Genomic DNA, 16,197 nt, shown 5'->3' on the forward strand with positions numbered 1-16,197 from the left:
GGAGGGAGAATCCCAAGATATAGCAAGAAAGAAAACTATTAACTAATGTCTCTTATTAGTAAAAATTTTAGCAAATCAAATTCAGTGCAGAGCTTAACCTGGGGCTCTATCTCCCAAACCATGAGACCGTGACCTGAGCTGAAATCAAGAGTTGGATGTTTAACCTACTGAGCCACCTAAGCACCCAAACATACCAATTTAAAGATAAAGATTGTCAAACTGTACTAAGCAAAACCAACTATAGGTTTCCTACAAGAAATCCACTTACAAACAGTTTAAAAGTAAAAAGATGTAATAAGATGTACATGTCAACCCTAATCAAAAGAAAGGGGGAGTGGCTATATTAATACCTGATTATATATTTTGGACATTAACCCCTTATCCAATACATGATTTGCAAATATTTTCTCATGTTTTATAAGTTGTCTTTTCTTTAGTCATTCCTTTCCCTGTGCAACTTTTGTAGTTTGATGTAGTCCCATATGTTGTTGTTGTTGTTATTTTAAGATTAATAACATTGGCAAATCCCTGGCCAAACTTAAGAGAGACAGACAGACAGAGACAGAGACAGAGAGTATGGCAAAAACTTAAATATCTAGAATTTAAAAGGAGATACCACAACAGAAGTTAGAGAAATTAAAAAGATAATCTGGGAATGTTATAAACAACTATGCACCAATAAATTTGACAACTTAAGTGAAATAAACAAATACCTTGAAAATTACCAACTTCCAAGTCCTACTCAAAAAGAAATAGAAAATAATTTTCTACTTGCAAATCTTCCCACAAAGAAATCTCAGGACTTAGGTGGCTTCACTGGTGAATACTACCAACATTTAAGAAAGAAAAAAAAAATCCCAGTTCTACACAAATTGCTCCAGAAAATAGAGAAGAAAACACTTCACAAAACATTTCATGAGGCCATCATTGTCCTATAGCCAAAATAGACAAAGATGTGGCAAGAAGAAAAACAATATCTCTCATGAATATAGATACATAAACCCTTAAAATTTTAGCAAATCAAATTCCTGCATAATACATCCTGACAAAGAATGATTTCAGGAATACAAGATTGTTTAAATATACCTTAAGTAATCAAATAGTCATCATATAATGAGACTAAAAAAAGAAAAACTCATATGAACATCTCAACAGATGCAAAACAGGCACATTTCAAAATTCAATACCCGTTTATAGTAAAAACTCCAAACAAACTAGGAATAGAGGAAATCCTCCTCAACTCGATAAAAGGCATTGATGTAAAACCAAAGCTAATTCCATACTTAACGGTAAAAAAAAAACTAAATGCTTCCCTCTCTAAGATTGAGAACAAGGCAAGGATGTCTACAATATCACTTCTATTAAACATTGGGTTAGATGTCCTAACAAGAGCATTACATCAAGAAAAAGAAATAGGGGCACCTGGGTGGCTCAGTCAGTGGAGCCTCCACTTTGGCTCAGGTCATGATCTCATGATTCGTAGGTTCGAGCCCCACATCGGGCTCTGTGCTGACCGCTCAGAGCCTGGAGCCTGCTTTGGATTCTGTGTCCCCGTGCCCCCCCCCCACCTCTCCCCTGCTTGTGCTCTCTCTCTGTCATTCAAAAATGAATAAACATTAAAAAAATTTTTTTAAGAAAAAGAAATAAAAGTTATACAGATTGGAAAGGGAGATAATATAACTGTCCATGAGCAAAATTCTAAGTAATTTATGAAAACATTTCCAAGTTTAATATCTGAGTTAGCAAGATCACAAGATACACAGTTAACATACAAAAATCTGGGGCGCCTGGGTGGTTCAGTCGTTTGAGCATCCAACTTCAGCTCAGGTCATGATCTCACGGTTTGTGGGTTCAAGCCCTGCATCAGGCTCTGTGCTGACAGCTCAGAGCCTGGAGCCTGCTTCGGATTCTGTGTCTCCTTCTCTCTCTGCCCCTCCCTCGCTTGTGCTCTGCTTCTCAAAAATAAATAAATGTAAAAATAAAAAATAAAATAAAAATTCAAAACTTTATTATAGTTCTATTTCTTAGCAATGAACAACTAGAAATTAAAATTTTTAATGTATCATTTATAATAATATCAAAAATTTGAAATATTAAGGATACAGCCAGCGACATATATATAAGACCGATACTCTGAGAAATGCTGAGAAAATTTGATAACGCTAAAATAAATGGGAGAAATAAACCATGCTCACGAATCAGAAGTTTGTATTTTTAAGACGTCAATTCTCCAAATCCATCTGTAGCTTCCCTGCAGTCTTTGGCTAAATCCCAACAGACTTTAGCTGATATTTTTTTTTTTTTTTTTTAAAAAGGGTAGAATTAATATTTTATTGTCACTTATAATCAGATGGCAGTTGGGTATATAGTCTTCACACTTGATCTTTCCTTTTTTTGTAAATAAAAAAAATTACAAGTTTTCAAGAGCCAATGGCTGGTTATGTTTTCAGAAAACATAATTAGATTAATTCATTGATGGTAGCTTCAAGTTTTTCCTTATTAGCTCCAGAAAATTCACCCACCTTCTGTCCCTTTTTAAAAAACTGGAAGGTTGGCATGCATTTGACTTCACACTCTGAAGCAACATCCTGACAGTCATCCACGTCTACTTCAAGGAACACCACGTTGGAATACTTCTCAGAGAGGGAATGAAAGAAGGGCTTGATCATTTTGCAAGGTCCACACCACGTGGCAGAGAAATCAACTACTACAAGTTTTTCCCCTGCACTGTTCAAGGCTTCCTGAAAAGCATACTTGCTCTCGATCTGCTTCACCATCTTGGCGGCTGGGGTCTGACAAGCGACTGTACAGACCGATGTAGGCGGATCGTAAACGCCGGACAGAGCTCCAGACTTTAGCTGATATTATCAAACTGATTCTGGAATTTATATGTAAATTCAAAGGGCCAAAAATAACTAAAACAATAAGATAAAGAAGAATAAGGGTGGAGGACTTAACACCACCTGATTACAAAACTTAATATAAACCTATAATTAATCGTGAGAGTTTGGTATTGACACAGAAAAAATGAACAATTTTAACATAATAGGGAATCAAGATATAAATATGCACATGTATATAGTTAACTGATTTTGAAGGTAGAGGTTAGGGTAATTTGGTAGAGAATAATTCTATTTCAACAAATGATGTTGGGACCCTGGATTATTGTATGCAATAAAATGAACCTGTATCTTTCTCTCACACCATATGCATATAACTCAAAATAGATTAGAGACGTAAAGATAGATAAAATTTTAAAACTTCTAAAATAAGATACAGGAGAAAATCTGTGTGACCCTGAAGAAGGAACAGATTTGTTTGGTAAAGTATAAAAAAATATGAAATATTTTTAAATGATAGCTAATATAAAATGAAATATATTTACTCTTCAAGAAACACCTTCAAGAATATAAAAAGACAAACCACAGAGTAGGAGAAAACATTTGCAAAACGTGTATCTGATAAAGAGCTTGTACTCTGAATATATGTAGAATACTTAAAAGGTGATACTAAAAGATAGACAACCCAATTTTTAAAAGATCAAAAATGTAAACAGAAAACTCCATCCAATAAGTACATTATAGGATGCTTAGCCCCATTAGTCATTAGGGAAATGCAAATGAAAACCACAGTTACATATCACTACACACCCAAAATAACACCTAAAATTCCCCAAACTGACAATATCAAGTATGGGCAAGGATGAGCAGTCACTGACTCTCATATATCACTAGTCAGAAGGAAAAATGGTGTAACTACTTTGGAAAACAGTCCGACAGTTTTATATTAAATTAAATACATATTTACTACATGACCCAGAAATCTCATTCCTGGGTATATACCCAACTCTACCCCTGCCCCCGCCCCCCGCCGACACACACACTAAAAAAAAAAGAAACCCATACATCTATATCAAGACTTGTGATGAATCTTCATACTAGTTTTATTCATAACAGCCAAACACTGGAAACAACCCAAATTCATCAGATGGTGGTGGAAAAGCAAACTGTGCTGTGTGTCTATACAATCGATTACTACTCAGAACTAGAAAGAATTACTTATATAGGCAGCAGCATGGATTAATCTGAAAAGCACTTAGCATGCTAAATAAAAGAAGGGAGACATAAAAGACCCTTTGATTCAATTTGTATAAACTTCTATTAAATGATAAAACTGTAGTGACAAGAAGTATAGGATTGGTTGCCAGGGCTGGGACCAGGGAAGAGCGGGACTAAGAGGCACAGAGGAATTTGTTGAGGTGATGGAAATGTTTTATACCTTGATCTGGTGGTGGTTCCACATTAGCATACATTCATCAAAACTCATCAAATGATACACATAAACTGGGTGAACTTTATCACAGGTAGATTATAGTTCAGTGCGGCTTAAGGGAAAAAAATCTTTTAAAAAAAGTAGTAGGCATGAGACCCTGGCCATTTCATGTGTTCCTTCCTTCTGGCCACAGGGATTGTTTTGTGAACCGGACTAGCTCTCTTTCTCATAGTTATTTAACCAGTCAGATGTAAGTCTGGAGCTGCTTCTGGCCATCTTGCCATCATGATGGGGAGCTAGCCCAAGAAGGAAACCATATTCTATGCTTTCACATTTAATCCTCTTAACCACCCCCTTGTAATCAGACATAGGCATCATGACTCCACTTTGTAAATAAGAAAACTGAGGGTTGGAGTGGTTCATTTTCCCAAAGTCCCATGACTAGCAAATGGTAAAGCGGTGGCCTGGATCTATAGGATGCCAAATCCCATGCTCATAACTATTATTCAAGAGAAAAAAGAACCCAACAGAGACCTATAGCTTTAGGTTTTTCCATATACCACTGAACAACACGACATTGTGGCAGCCAAAGACAATTGCTGTATCCTCAGGATATCTAATTTAAGAGAACATTTTGAAAGCACATGACACTCTAAAATCATAGTATCTGTTTACACAAATTGCTAATGTTACTATTCATATGTACATATTTACTAGGCTTTTAAAAATTATTTAAATTGCATCGATAAGAATAGAAGTTGAGAAAATAATTTCAATAGGAGTCAAGACAAATCAGGAAAACAGATTCTTTTGTTTTAAACAAGACTCTCATATACACAAGGAAGCTCACACACACATAATCATGTGAGATGTCCTATTGGATTCTGACACGAAAAAATCGGAGAAACAAGAGCGTCATTAGGTATGTTCAGGGAGAAAAGGACCACAGTATGTTATATTAAACTGGGACACCTGACTGGGTTAGTTTACTGCTATATTTTGAGCAGCATAATAATTTGAATGTCATTGTTATGCAAAGGAAAATGCTATAAGTTTAGCTGTACTGTGGCCATTATGCAAATGTGATCCTTCTGTGTCTAGCCTGGTCTGGTTTGCAAAATTAGATATGCCCTTCCATGTTTCAGAAGCTCACTAAATCATTCTACAATAAACACAAACGCAGAGTAACTGAGAGAGGATAGTTAGAAAAAATCTAATGACTGGGCCTGAGAAAGCAACGTATCTAATGTGGGACTATATTTTCTTTTAGTGATGAAATTGAAAATTACAAGCAAAAAATACCACTAACTTAACAGATTATAATATATGGATTTATATATGGCTGCATCTGAACTAAAGAAGCCAACCTATTACGTTCCCAAGGCAAAGAACGTTTGTTCTTTCACATTTAGCACATTAGGACTTTCTATTAGAAATTCCTCATTTCAGGGGTACCTGGGTGGCTCAGTCAGTTAAGTGCCTGACTTCGGTTCAGGTCATGATCTCATGGATTGTGGTTTGAGCCCAACGTCAGGCTCTGTGCTGACAGCTCAGAGCCCGGAGCCTGCTTCCGATTGTGTCTCCCTCTCTCTCTTTCCCCTCCCCTGCTAGCACTCTGTCTCTGTCTCTCTTTCAAAAATGAATACACCCTAAAAAAATTTTTTTAAGAAATTCCTGATCTCAGATGTAAAAGAAGACGCACCTACCAAAGTCACTCGGATATATTCAATTCATTTAGGGGGGACAAAAATCACATTTTATGCATAGTCAGGTTGTAAGAGCAGCTACCATTTGTTGAGCACTTGGTATGTTGCAGACATTATTCTAAATGCTGTATTTGGCACAAAAACAGACACATAGACCAATGGAATAGAATAGAAACCCCAGAACTAGACCCACAAACGTATGGCCAACTCATCTTTGACAAAGCAGGAAAGAACATCCAATGGAAAAAAGACAGCCTCTTTAACAAATGGTGCTGGGAGAACTGGACAGCAACATGCAGAAGGTTGAAACTAGACCACTTTCTCACACCATTCACAAAAATAAACTCAAAATGGATAAAGGACCTAAATGTGAGACAGGAAACCATCAAAACCTTAGAGGAGAAAGCAGGAAAAGACGTCTCTGACCTCAGCCGTAGCAATCTCTTACTCGACACATCCCCAAAGGCAAGGGAATTAAAAGCAAAAGTGAATTACTGGGACCTTATGAAGATAAAAAGCTTCTGCACAGCAAAGGAAACAACCAACAAAACTAAAAGGCAACCAACGGAATGGGAAAAGATATTCGCAAATGACATATCGGACAAAGGGCTAGTATCCAAAATCTATAAAGAGCTCACCAAACTCCACACCCGAAAAACAAATAACCCAGTGAAGAAATGGGCAGAAAACATGAATAGACACTTCTCTAAAGAAGACATCCGGATGGCCAACAGGCACATGAAAAGATGTTCAGCGTCGCTCCTTATCAGGGAAATACAAATCAAAACCACACTCAGGTATCACCTCACTCCAGTCAGAGTGGCCAAAATGAACAAACCAGGAGACTATAGATGCTGGAGAGGATGTGGAGAAACGGGAACCCTCTTGCACTGTTGGTGGGAATGCAAATTGGTGCAGCTGCTCTGGAAAGCAGTGTGGAGGTTCCTCAGAAAATTAAAAATAGACCTACCCTATGACCCAGCAATAGCACTGCTAGGAATTTATCCAAGGGATACAGGAGTACTGATGCATAGGGCCACTTGTACCCCAATGTTCATAGCAGCACTCTCCACAATAGCCAAATTATGGAAAGAGCCTAAATGTCCATCAACTGATGAATGGATAAAGAAATTGTGGTTTATATACACAATGGAATATTATGTGGCAATGAGAAAAAATGAAATATGGCCTTTTGTAGCAACGTGGATGGAACTGGAGAGTGTGATGCTAAGTGAAATAAGCCATACAGAGAAAGACAGATACCATGTGGTTTCACTCTTATGTGGATCCTGAGAAACTTAACAGGAACCCATGGGGGAGGGGAAGGAAAAAAAAAAAAGAGGTTAGAATGGGAGAGAGCCAAAGCATAATAGACTGTTAAAAACTGAGAACAAACTGAGGGTTGATGGGGGGTGGGAGGGAGGAGAGGGTGGGTGATGGGTATTGAGGAGGGCACCTTTTGGGATGAGCACTAGGTGTTGTATGGAAACCAATTTGTCAATAAATTTCAGAAAAAATAAATAAATAAATAAATAAATAAATAAATAAATAAATAAAAAAGAATAAATAAATGCTGTATTAACTCATGTAATCCTCACAATAACCTTTATGGGGTAAATAGTGTGCAAGGGCTCCAATTTCTCCACGTCTTCGCCAACACTTGCTATTTTCTTGGTTTCTTTTTTAATATCAGTCATCTGAATGGTTGTGGAATAAGGTGTGTGTTTTAAGTTCCTGGAAGGTAATGGATTCTGTATTTTGAGTCCATGACATATACTGTAGAGAACTGTATCTTGCTTTGAAAGTTTGCCAATGACCATGTCCTCCACTAAGAAAAGAGGGAATAGGCATAAGACACCATAATTTATACCAGATGGCCCCTCAGGCATGTAATCTCATGCTTTATGACCCTGCTCTTCTGGCCAACAGCTAATTAGGCCAAAGGACAGTACCTGAGCCACAGGCTGACCAGGTGTTTTGATGCAGAGATTTTCATAAACGGCATCAAACCATATCTCCTCTCTCAGTTTCTCTCCCATAGTCCGTCTCTGTGGTTGCTTCCCTTTAGAGGATAAAACTCACAAACAGGGTCAGGTGGTCCTTAATGGAAGGAGAAGTAGAAGTAGTTGAAACAGAGATGAAGTGTCTGAATTACGGCAGTGATGGAGCATTTGCTGTTGAAATGCCGTTTCAGCATCTGTTGAAACTTGATGAACAATCAGAGCTACCTGTCTTTGCCAATGATGTTCTAGCGATTATATGCGCTTTCTACAGATGCTCCCCATAAACACTGATCTTTGGTGCCTTAAGCAGCCTCTGTTTTTGGCAACCTGAAAATGTCTAGTATGGAGGTTTTACACAAAGAAATAGACTTACTGCGGCACCTGGGTGGCTCAGTGGTTAAGCGTCCAACTTCGGCTCAGGTCATGATGTCATGGCTCAGTTTGAGCCCCGCGTCAGGCTCTGTGCTGATGGCTCAGAGCCTGGAGCCTACTTTGGATTCTGTGTCTCCTTCTTTCTCTGCCCCTCCCCCACTCGTGCTCTGTGTCTCTGTCTCTCAAAATTGAATAAATGTTAAAAAAATTTTTTAAACAAATGCACTTACTAATTAAAACTAGTATTTTTAGTTGTATGCCGTTATAAAATAAGTCATTGATTTTTAAAAGTAACTTTTAAAAAGATAAATTTAATGAGGTACTTCTGCTTTGCACAACTGTGTTCCTGTTTGCTGTTGTTGTTGTTGTTGTTGTTGTTGTTGTTTAAGGTTTTTTTTAAGTTTATTTATTTATTGGGGGGGGGGGGAGGCAGAGAGAGGGAGAGAGAGAATCCCAAGCAAGTTCTGTGTTGTCAGCACAGACCCTGATGCGGGGGGGATCAGTCCCATGAACCATGACATCATGACCTGAGCTGAAACCAAGAATCGGACGCTGAACTGACTGAGCCACCCAGTCCCCCCTGTTCGCTGTTGTGTTGATGTACATCTCAAGATACCTCTTTTACATACATAGGAAAATCAGAAAGAAGTTATAAATACAAGATAACTGAGAAGAAAATGAGAACAGGATACTTAGCTCTGAATTAGAATTAGCAGAAAGCCAACAGAAAATTTCCAAAATGAATATATCCACAAACAACAGTTACCATATGCTGTCTCTGATTTTAAAATGTCAAGAAAAGTGTTTACTTATATTGAATTCTAATCCCAACTTTTGAAATATTGTTTCCACAAGTCAAATTTTAAACTGAGGGAGAATCCAAAGGCATCCATAGTAATGAGAAAGATATAATTTGCTGTATTCATTTCTTAAATAACGTGCATACACGTTAAAAAAGAGACACTTGACCTTAATTCACACATGCCCCCTGCTCGCACACTTGTTGTAGCACTTCCCACCACCCCACCCCACCCCCAAGTTAATTCATTCCATTAAAACAAAAGAACAAATATGTCATTTAAGTGTACCTCTCTCATCTGCTAATGTAGAAGCAATAACAAGGTCTGCACCGTAGCTTTAAGTGGTGGCAAAATGCGGGGAGATCCAGAGGTCAAGCTACGTTGACATTTAAGTACACAATGAAAATATTGAGCTATTGAAATGTATAGGAACAAGCCCATGGTGTAGATCAGAAATTTCAAACTACGTCTCGATTTCTAAATCTCAGCAGAGGTAAGCTATATCTTCTCCAGGGCAGGCTGTGAGCCAGGCTGACACGCAAAGCATATACCACCTTTTGATCCCCATTGGGGGATGAAACCAGACCACAGAAAAACCCCTTGGACAAACCCCTTTCCCAAGTAGGCTAAAAAGTGAAAGATGGTGAACCTTAACATGCTCGATTAGTTTAAATAATTTAAAGTGGGAAGGTGGGTAGGCGTAAATATTGATATACCTGTCAACTAACCAGAGCTATGATGCCATCCTGCTTTGAATGGATCTCTTCTAATTAAGGGTTTGGTAGTAATATCAGCAACCATTTGTTAGTATAACAACCATTGTGCCAGCTGCTTTGTCCACATTACCTGATTCAATATCTACAGCAATCCTAGCAGGTGGGAGCTGTGTGCTGCGTTTTATGCATGAAGTACAGAAATTTGGCCAAAAGCACAAAGCTAGTTAAGTGACAGAAAAGGTATCTAAAACCCACCTTGCCAGACACAAAACCCATCTTTTTCCATTATATCACACTAATTTTCAGAGTAGGTACTAAGTACATAATAATAAAGAATTTAACCAATATCTATTGAATAAAACATGCCAAAATCTCCAGTCACAAAATGTTATCTGCTCTGTGAAAGATGCAATTTGTATTTTTACACTACTTTGGTTCCTGGCTCGATGTGCGCAAACAAGAATTTAAAAGGCAAATGAATTCTATCTACCACTTCTTAGCATATATTATTCTGTTTTCAGCACAGAGCGGTTTCTTTATCTCTTTGTCTTACTTTCTCTCCAGTAAACTGTGAATTCCCTTGTCTAGACCCCAGGCACTTCTTTCATAAACAACTATAACACCAATCCTCTAACGCCATAGCCAAAGCTGTCTTTCACGCCTGCCACTCTCACATTGTGCTTGGATAAGAAATCCCAAAGGTTTTCCATGGCTCTACCAATTATGCCAATGGGGGCCGTTCCCTTCAGGAGCTCACTCCACCTTACCTGTCTGTTCCCTCTGCTGCTATAATCCAGCTGAATTATGCATTTCATATCACAGAAGTTGCAATACATCCTCTATCCCAGACAAGTTTGTTTCCTTACATCCATTGTCACCCCAAAGATTCATACAAACTGCTCCAAGTTATATTTGCAGCAAGGTTACCAAAAAGAGAGACACGCAAGGTTGGCAAAGGGCTTTTGTGCCTTTTATGAAGTCTTTTGAACAGTTCCATTTCACTGTTCACCCAAGAGAATCCCTCTTCACAATATTATTGAGTTTGGTGATCTGATTGAGGCTGAGAGGCCATTCCAAATGGATTTACCAAAACAGTTTTTCTTCTGAGGCAGACAAGTGACACTATTCTAGCAAGAGGAGTGTTCCAGTTAAAAGAGAAGCTGGCCTTTGGCTTGCCCTATACCCTCTATTATCAACATTCTTCCTTGATTTCAAGTATATACTTCAAAGAGAATCAGCTCCAGTGGAGAGCTGGGAGATGGCCCTCCTCTGATCCAGGCAATGTTCTTTTCTATTCACAGCCACTCCTCTGCCAGACTGCAGAGTTTGTTCATTTATTCTACGTGAGTGCCAACACGACAGCCAGGAAAGCCACCTCAACTACACCCAACAGTTCACCATTGGAATCACATCACAATGTGTGTTAGGATGTTTGCAGTATCTCTCACGCTCTTTTTCCTAGGATTGTAATCTGTAAAGCCACCATAAGCCAGAACAGCCAGTGTCCATATTTGTCACTTTGTGGAAAGGACTTGCCTAAAAAAGGAAAGCAACACAAACTAAAGCCAAGAGGAGAGAACCCTGCCAACATCATGTGAGCTCTTGGAATCAACCATGCCTGGTGACAGAATTATCCCTTGGACTTTCTAGTGATGCAATAAATCCCTATGCTTTTTCAGCTTAAGCAAGGTTAGTTGGAATATTTTTGTCACTTGAAAATGCATGAGCTCTAAATAATGAACAGAGTGGAGTTAAGAGGGAAGAAGACTGCCCGAGGTGTATTTCCCAGTAGGAAACAGATGGCACTCTCAAATTGGAAATTTTTAGAGGATTTTTTTAAATTAAGATCCTACTTACAAAGGTGTAGGTAGGATGGTTCTGAACCAGAAGGGTTGTGCAGTAACTCAGAACTGGTTAGAACAGTGCTATCATTACCCATAGGCCTAAAAGGACAAGGGAAAGGACCAGTTATCAGGACATAAAAGAAAAGAGTCATATAGAAAAAAGTTAAATTACCTTGAAATAAACAGTGATGTTGAGTCAAATTTAAGCTAATTTGCAATGATTTCACAAGAAAAGAGCCATGGGAATAAATGCTCACTCTCATTCTGATCGCCTGCCTGGGATCTCTACTGGCCATCCTCAGCTGAAAGCCAGAGAAGCCTGAGATGTAGCCCACACAAACCATTCTTCCAGGGCAGAGATCAAAATTTAGAAGGGTGAAAGTTGATCTGTAATTTCACATGGAATATATTCAACAAAACCTACATGTTTTGCCCCTCACCATTCATTTTTTTTCCTTCATCCAGTTGAAAACTACATGTTCTCATCTTGGGAGACCTATGAAATCCCATCAGCTGTTAACATTACCATGGAGTAATAATGACTCCATCACACATGTCTTTCAAGGTCACCACTGAGTGTGAGTGTTGTGTAATGTTTGTCCTTCTTCATCTGGTGCCAGCAAAGCATGGAGATCTACCCATAAATCAGGCCCATGCTTTGCTTCCACAATTAAGTAGTCATTTTGAACTCTCCATGCAGTCATAAGTGTGGATGAGGAAAAGATGACAAAACAAGAGAAGCAAATACAATATGAATCTGCTCCTAAAGATTGATGAATATTCTCAGGACTGGATGTGCGGATACTATTTCAATTTTATTGTTTATGTCCAACTTTAAATTCTGTTGGTCAAAAAATACTTTATATATAATGTGAAGTTCAGATTGCATAGTAATTTTATATCCCATGGTCAAATGGTTAGTGTCTATCAGAACCAGCTAGCAAGCCAGGAGTTATTTTTCAAATGGAAAATATTTGTCAGTAAAGAAGGACATGGCCTCATTCCAGAACCCTGTGCTGTGATTTTCGTACTGAATTTGCCAGAGGCTCAAAGAGCATCTCTCTCTGCCACAAATACTTCCTTTATTTATAGTGTCCCATATTATTAGGTCCAGATAGCAGAGTAACCTGCATTGCAACTTAGACCTGCCACAGAGCCCTTTCTTCCTAGAGGTCCCACTCAAAAATTGTAACCTTATGATTTGCCAATAAATGAGGGAGAGGACCATCCCCAAATATATGCATTGCCTGCAGAATCCTAACTGGTTTTAGATGCATACCATTTTCTAAGTGGTGAGTGTCGGGTAAGGTGTAGTAGCTTTTCAGAAAAGAGATCACATTATGCTTACCAGACAACACATATTTTAGACCCTGAAACATAACAGATTTTAACCGCTAGAATGCATACATCTTATTAAGATATCTTGAGTGCTTTATACTTCCTACTTACCAGACCCAGCTAACAGTGTCACCATTATGGAGTATAGTAGATAAGTGAGATGTTCAGTAAAATAACAAGATGATGAAGGCCCATCTAGATTATAACATAGAGTAAGAGAGTGGCACAGCCCTTGGGCAAAATACTGAAGGTATACTGTAGTCTCTGCCATATAAATGCAAACTGCTTCTGATCTCCCTCACTTATTAAAATAGAATCCCAGCACAGCTGCAAATATAATCACTACATGATTAAGTTTGCTTATAAGCTACTATTATTCTCCATAATACATCTGGCTTTTGTATCAGTCAAATAGGCTAATGTTAAGTAATATATGGCAAGCATAACCATTTTATTTCTCAAAATTTGTATAGTGATACTAATCTCTACAATATCTCCAGGAATTGAATATCACTTTTGATCTTATGGGAAGAGGGAGGGAAGGGTTGGAAGTAGTTTCAGGGATTTCTATTCAATCTTTTCTACCATCATATCTCCCCACTTCATAGGTCAAAATGTCAATATGGGTATTTTGCCTCTTCCTGAAAATTAATTCCCCTAAACTTTCTGAATGAGGAAATAATCGTAGTATTTATCCCCAGACCTTCTGCTTCTGAAAACAAAAAGCTATTTGGGGTCTTGAGAGATTAGCTTCAGTTCATGGACGATACCTAATAACTTCCAGAAAATCTGGGCATTTACCTTTGGCTCAATGCACAGTCACCATAATAAATGGCTTCAGATCTCCCAGGGGAGTCTTGGGAAAAGATTTACAGGATTGATAGTTCCATATTATAATGTCTTTCTACAAAGAGATCTGGACTTCTCCTTAGTTAAGAGACTTGAGGTATTTGAACCAATTTAGATTTGAACAAATTTAGAAATTGTATAGAAGGCATGAGATCCACTTCAAAAATGTGAATTAGGTTTCTTTACTGTGGGCCAAAACTTTTTCCTCTTCTATATGTCAAACAGTCCATTAGTAGGCTGCCATATATTTTATTACTAGGGACTCCCTCATCAATTAAACATTGTCACACATTCCTCAAATCCAAATTCCATGATTACCATTCAAGTCCTATGGCTTATTATAGCAATAGCATCCACCACTTCTTCTACAATTAATTGCTAGTAATGTCCTCTATAATTCTGCGATTCCTACTAGTCACATTAAGATCAGTGCACCCAATTACATTGCATCATCCCCTTCATTACCTCTGATCCAAGAGGAGCCATCATAGATCTTTCCATACTGTTATCCCTCACACCAATGCATTTCTTTTTTCATTATCATTTTTTTAATGTTTATTTTTGAAAGATAGAGAGACAGAGCATGGGCAGGGGAGGGGCAGAGAGAGAGAGGGAGACACAGAATCTGAAGCAGGCTCCAGGCTCTGAGCTGTCAGCATAGAGCCCAATGCGGGGCTCGAACTCACAAACTATAAGATCATGACCTGAGATGAAGTCAGATGTTCAACCGACTGAGCCACCCAGGCACCCCTGATGCAATTCTTAATGCTTTGGTGAATGATGGGTCCTCTGGGTCCTCCCAAAGGGTAAGACAAGGCAGTGGCTAAGCAGTTTTATTTATAATATATTTATTCCAATATTTCCATCTTCCTAAGCCTTTAGACTCTGTCCTCTGCAATATGCCAAGTGAGTTCTATGTATGAATATAGAATTCAATTAAGAAACCTAGTAGACTATTAGTGCATTTCCAGGTCCTGGAGATAACATTTACATCTAACTTCCAGGTAAGTGGACCCACATAAATGACTCTGACCTGGTCCAACATATAGTTTTTTCCCTTGCTATAGAACCTTTAGAATTCCACACAATTGCATCTGCTGATACAGATTAGCCAATTCTTCTGTCCTTTTCTATATGCACTTTCCTCCTGGAGGCAGGTCTTGAGCTTCTCGAACTGTGCTATGTTGCTAAAAAAAAAAATTCTCATTTTAGGTCTAGAAGGAATGACAAGGCCTGAGGTTGGGTTGTGAGAAAAACTAACATTAGGTTATGAGGCAACCACCTTAGGTTCAATAACTACAGAGTTTTTATGCAGAAGAGCATTACTTAGAGGAAGGGTATGAGGCAGACACTACCTCCCTAGGCAAGAAAATTTCAGGAGAATTTTGAGGGTCAAAATCCTCAGCCCAGCATGTGTTCAAATGTCCCAATCCCCTGCTTCAGGGTACAGGTCCTTTTCTACCAGTTGCCATAGAAGAGAAACCTGGCAGGCTTCAGTATTTAACTCTGCAATCCTTCATCCCTTACAACCAGATCCTGGGCTTGTGCCTTAGCCAAATATATCCTGCAACAGTAGGAGATAAGGAATTCCTTCAAATCTTTCATAGAGGCCATCTGGTTCTCCACGTGTGTTATATAAGTTTATATCTCTTATTTCCCCCCCCCCTAATAAGTAAGCTATTGAGGGAGAGAAGAAACCAGCTCACTTGCAATCTTTATAGTCCCTATTGTTGCCACAGTGATCTCCCACTGCCATGTCCCCCATCTGCATATCATTTATATCACCATCAGTGATAATCTGGGTAACAGAAATGCCTTTTCATTACATGGAGTGCCTATGTCCCACCTTCTCCTGGCAAGATGATTCTCAATGTGTTCTATTAATTTAGGAGAAACTCATTGTCAGAATCCCAGTTTGCAGGCCTATTCCTTACAGTACCAATAAATGCTAAATATAATGGTAATTATTGTGTCACTCAGGGTCATTGCAGGATGGCATATTCAAATTAGGACAATTCAAGCCTAATTACAAAAGGACAGTTTGCTAAGATGAGACATAGAGGGAATCACAAGTAACAGTGCATTATTCCAAGTTTTGTTACCATCCATAGTCCAATGATGTCAATGAAGGGAGTAATCAGAATCTAAATGTTGACGGACAAGTGTAAAAGGTCACCTCCAGAGGATCTGGCGAAAGAGCATTACAGGAAAAAGAAACAAAAAGTGCAGAGGACCAAGACTATAGCATGCCTGGCATTATGGAGGAAGAGCAAGCAGGCTACTATCTGGAACAGAAT

The 16,197-nt window shown here is 38.5% G+C and overlaps 1 protein-coding gene across 1 annotated transcript; it reads right to left on the minus strand.

Moving 5' to 3' along the window:
• Positions 1-2,310: 2,310 nt before the first annotated feature.
• On the minus strand, positions 2,311-2,842 carry LOC125164055 (thioredoxin). Its single transcript, XM_047856495.1, has one exon. It carries the CDS (start codon positions 2,775-2,777, stop codon positions 2,460-2,462), a length of 318 nt encoding a protein of 105 aa, XP_047712451.1. The 5' UTR covers positions 2,778-2,842; the 3' UTR covers positions 2,311-2,459.
• Between the last annotated feature and the right edge of the window lie 13,355 nt (positions 2,843-16,197).

Source organism: Prionailurus viverrinus, chromosome B1, assembly GCF_022837055.1.
Source record: "Prionailurus viverrinus isolate Anna chromosome B1, UM_Priviv_1.0, whole genome shotgun sequence".
Classification (NCBI taxonomy): Eukaryota; Metazoa; Chordata; class Mammalia; order Carnivora; family Felidae; genus Prionailurus; species Prionailurus viverrinus.

Bases quoted from the DNA above. Each gene is read 5' to 3' on its own strand.
- LOC125164055 (XM_047856495.1), bottom strand. From the start codon at position 2,777: ATGGTGAAGCAGATCGAGAGCAAGTATGCTTTTCAGGAAGCCTTGAAC.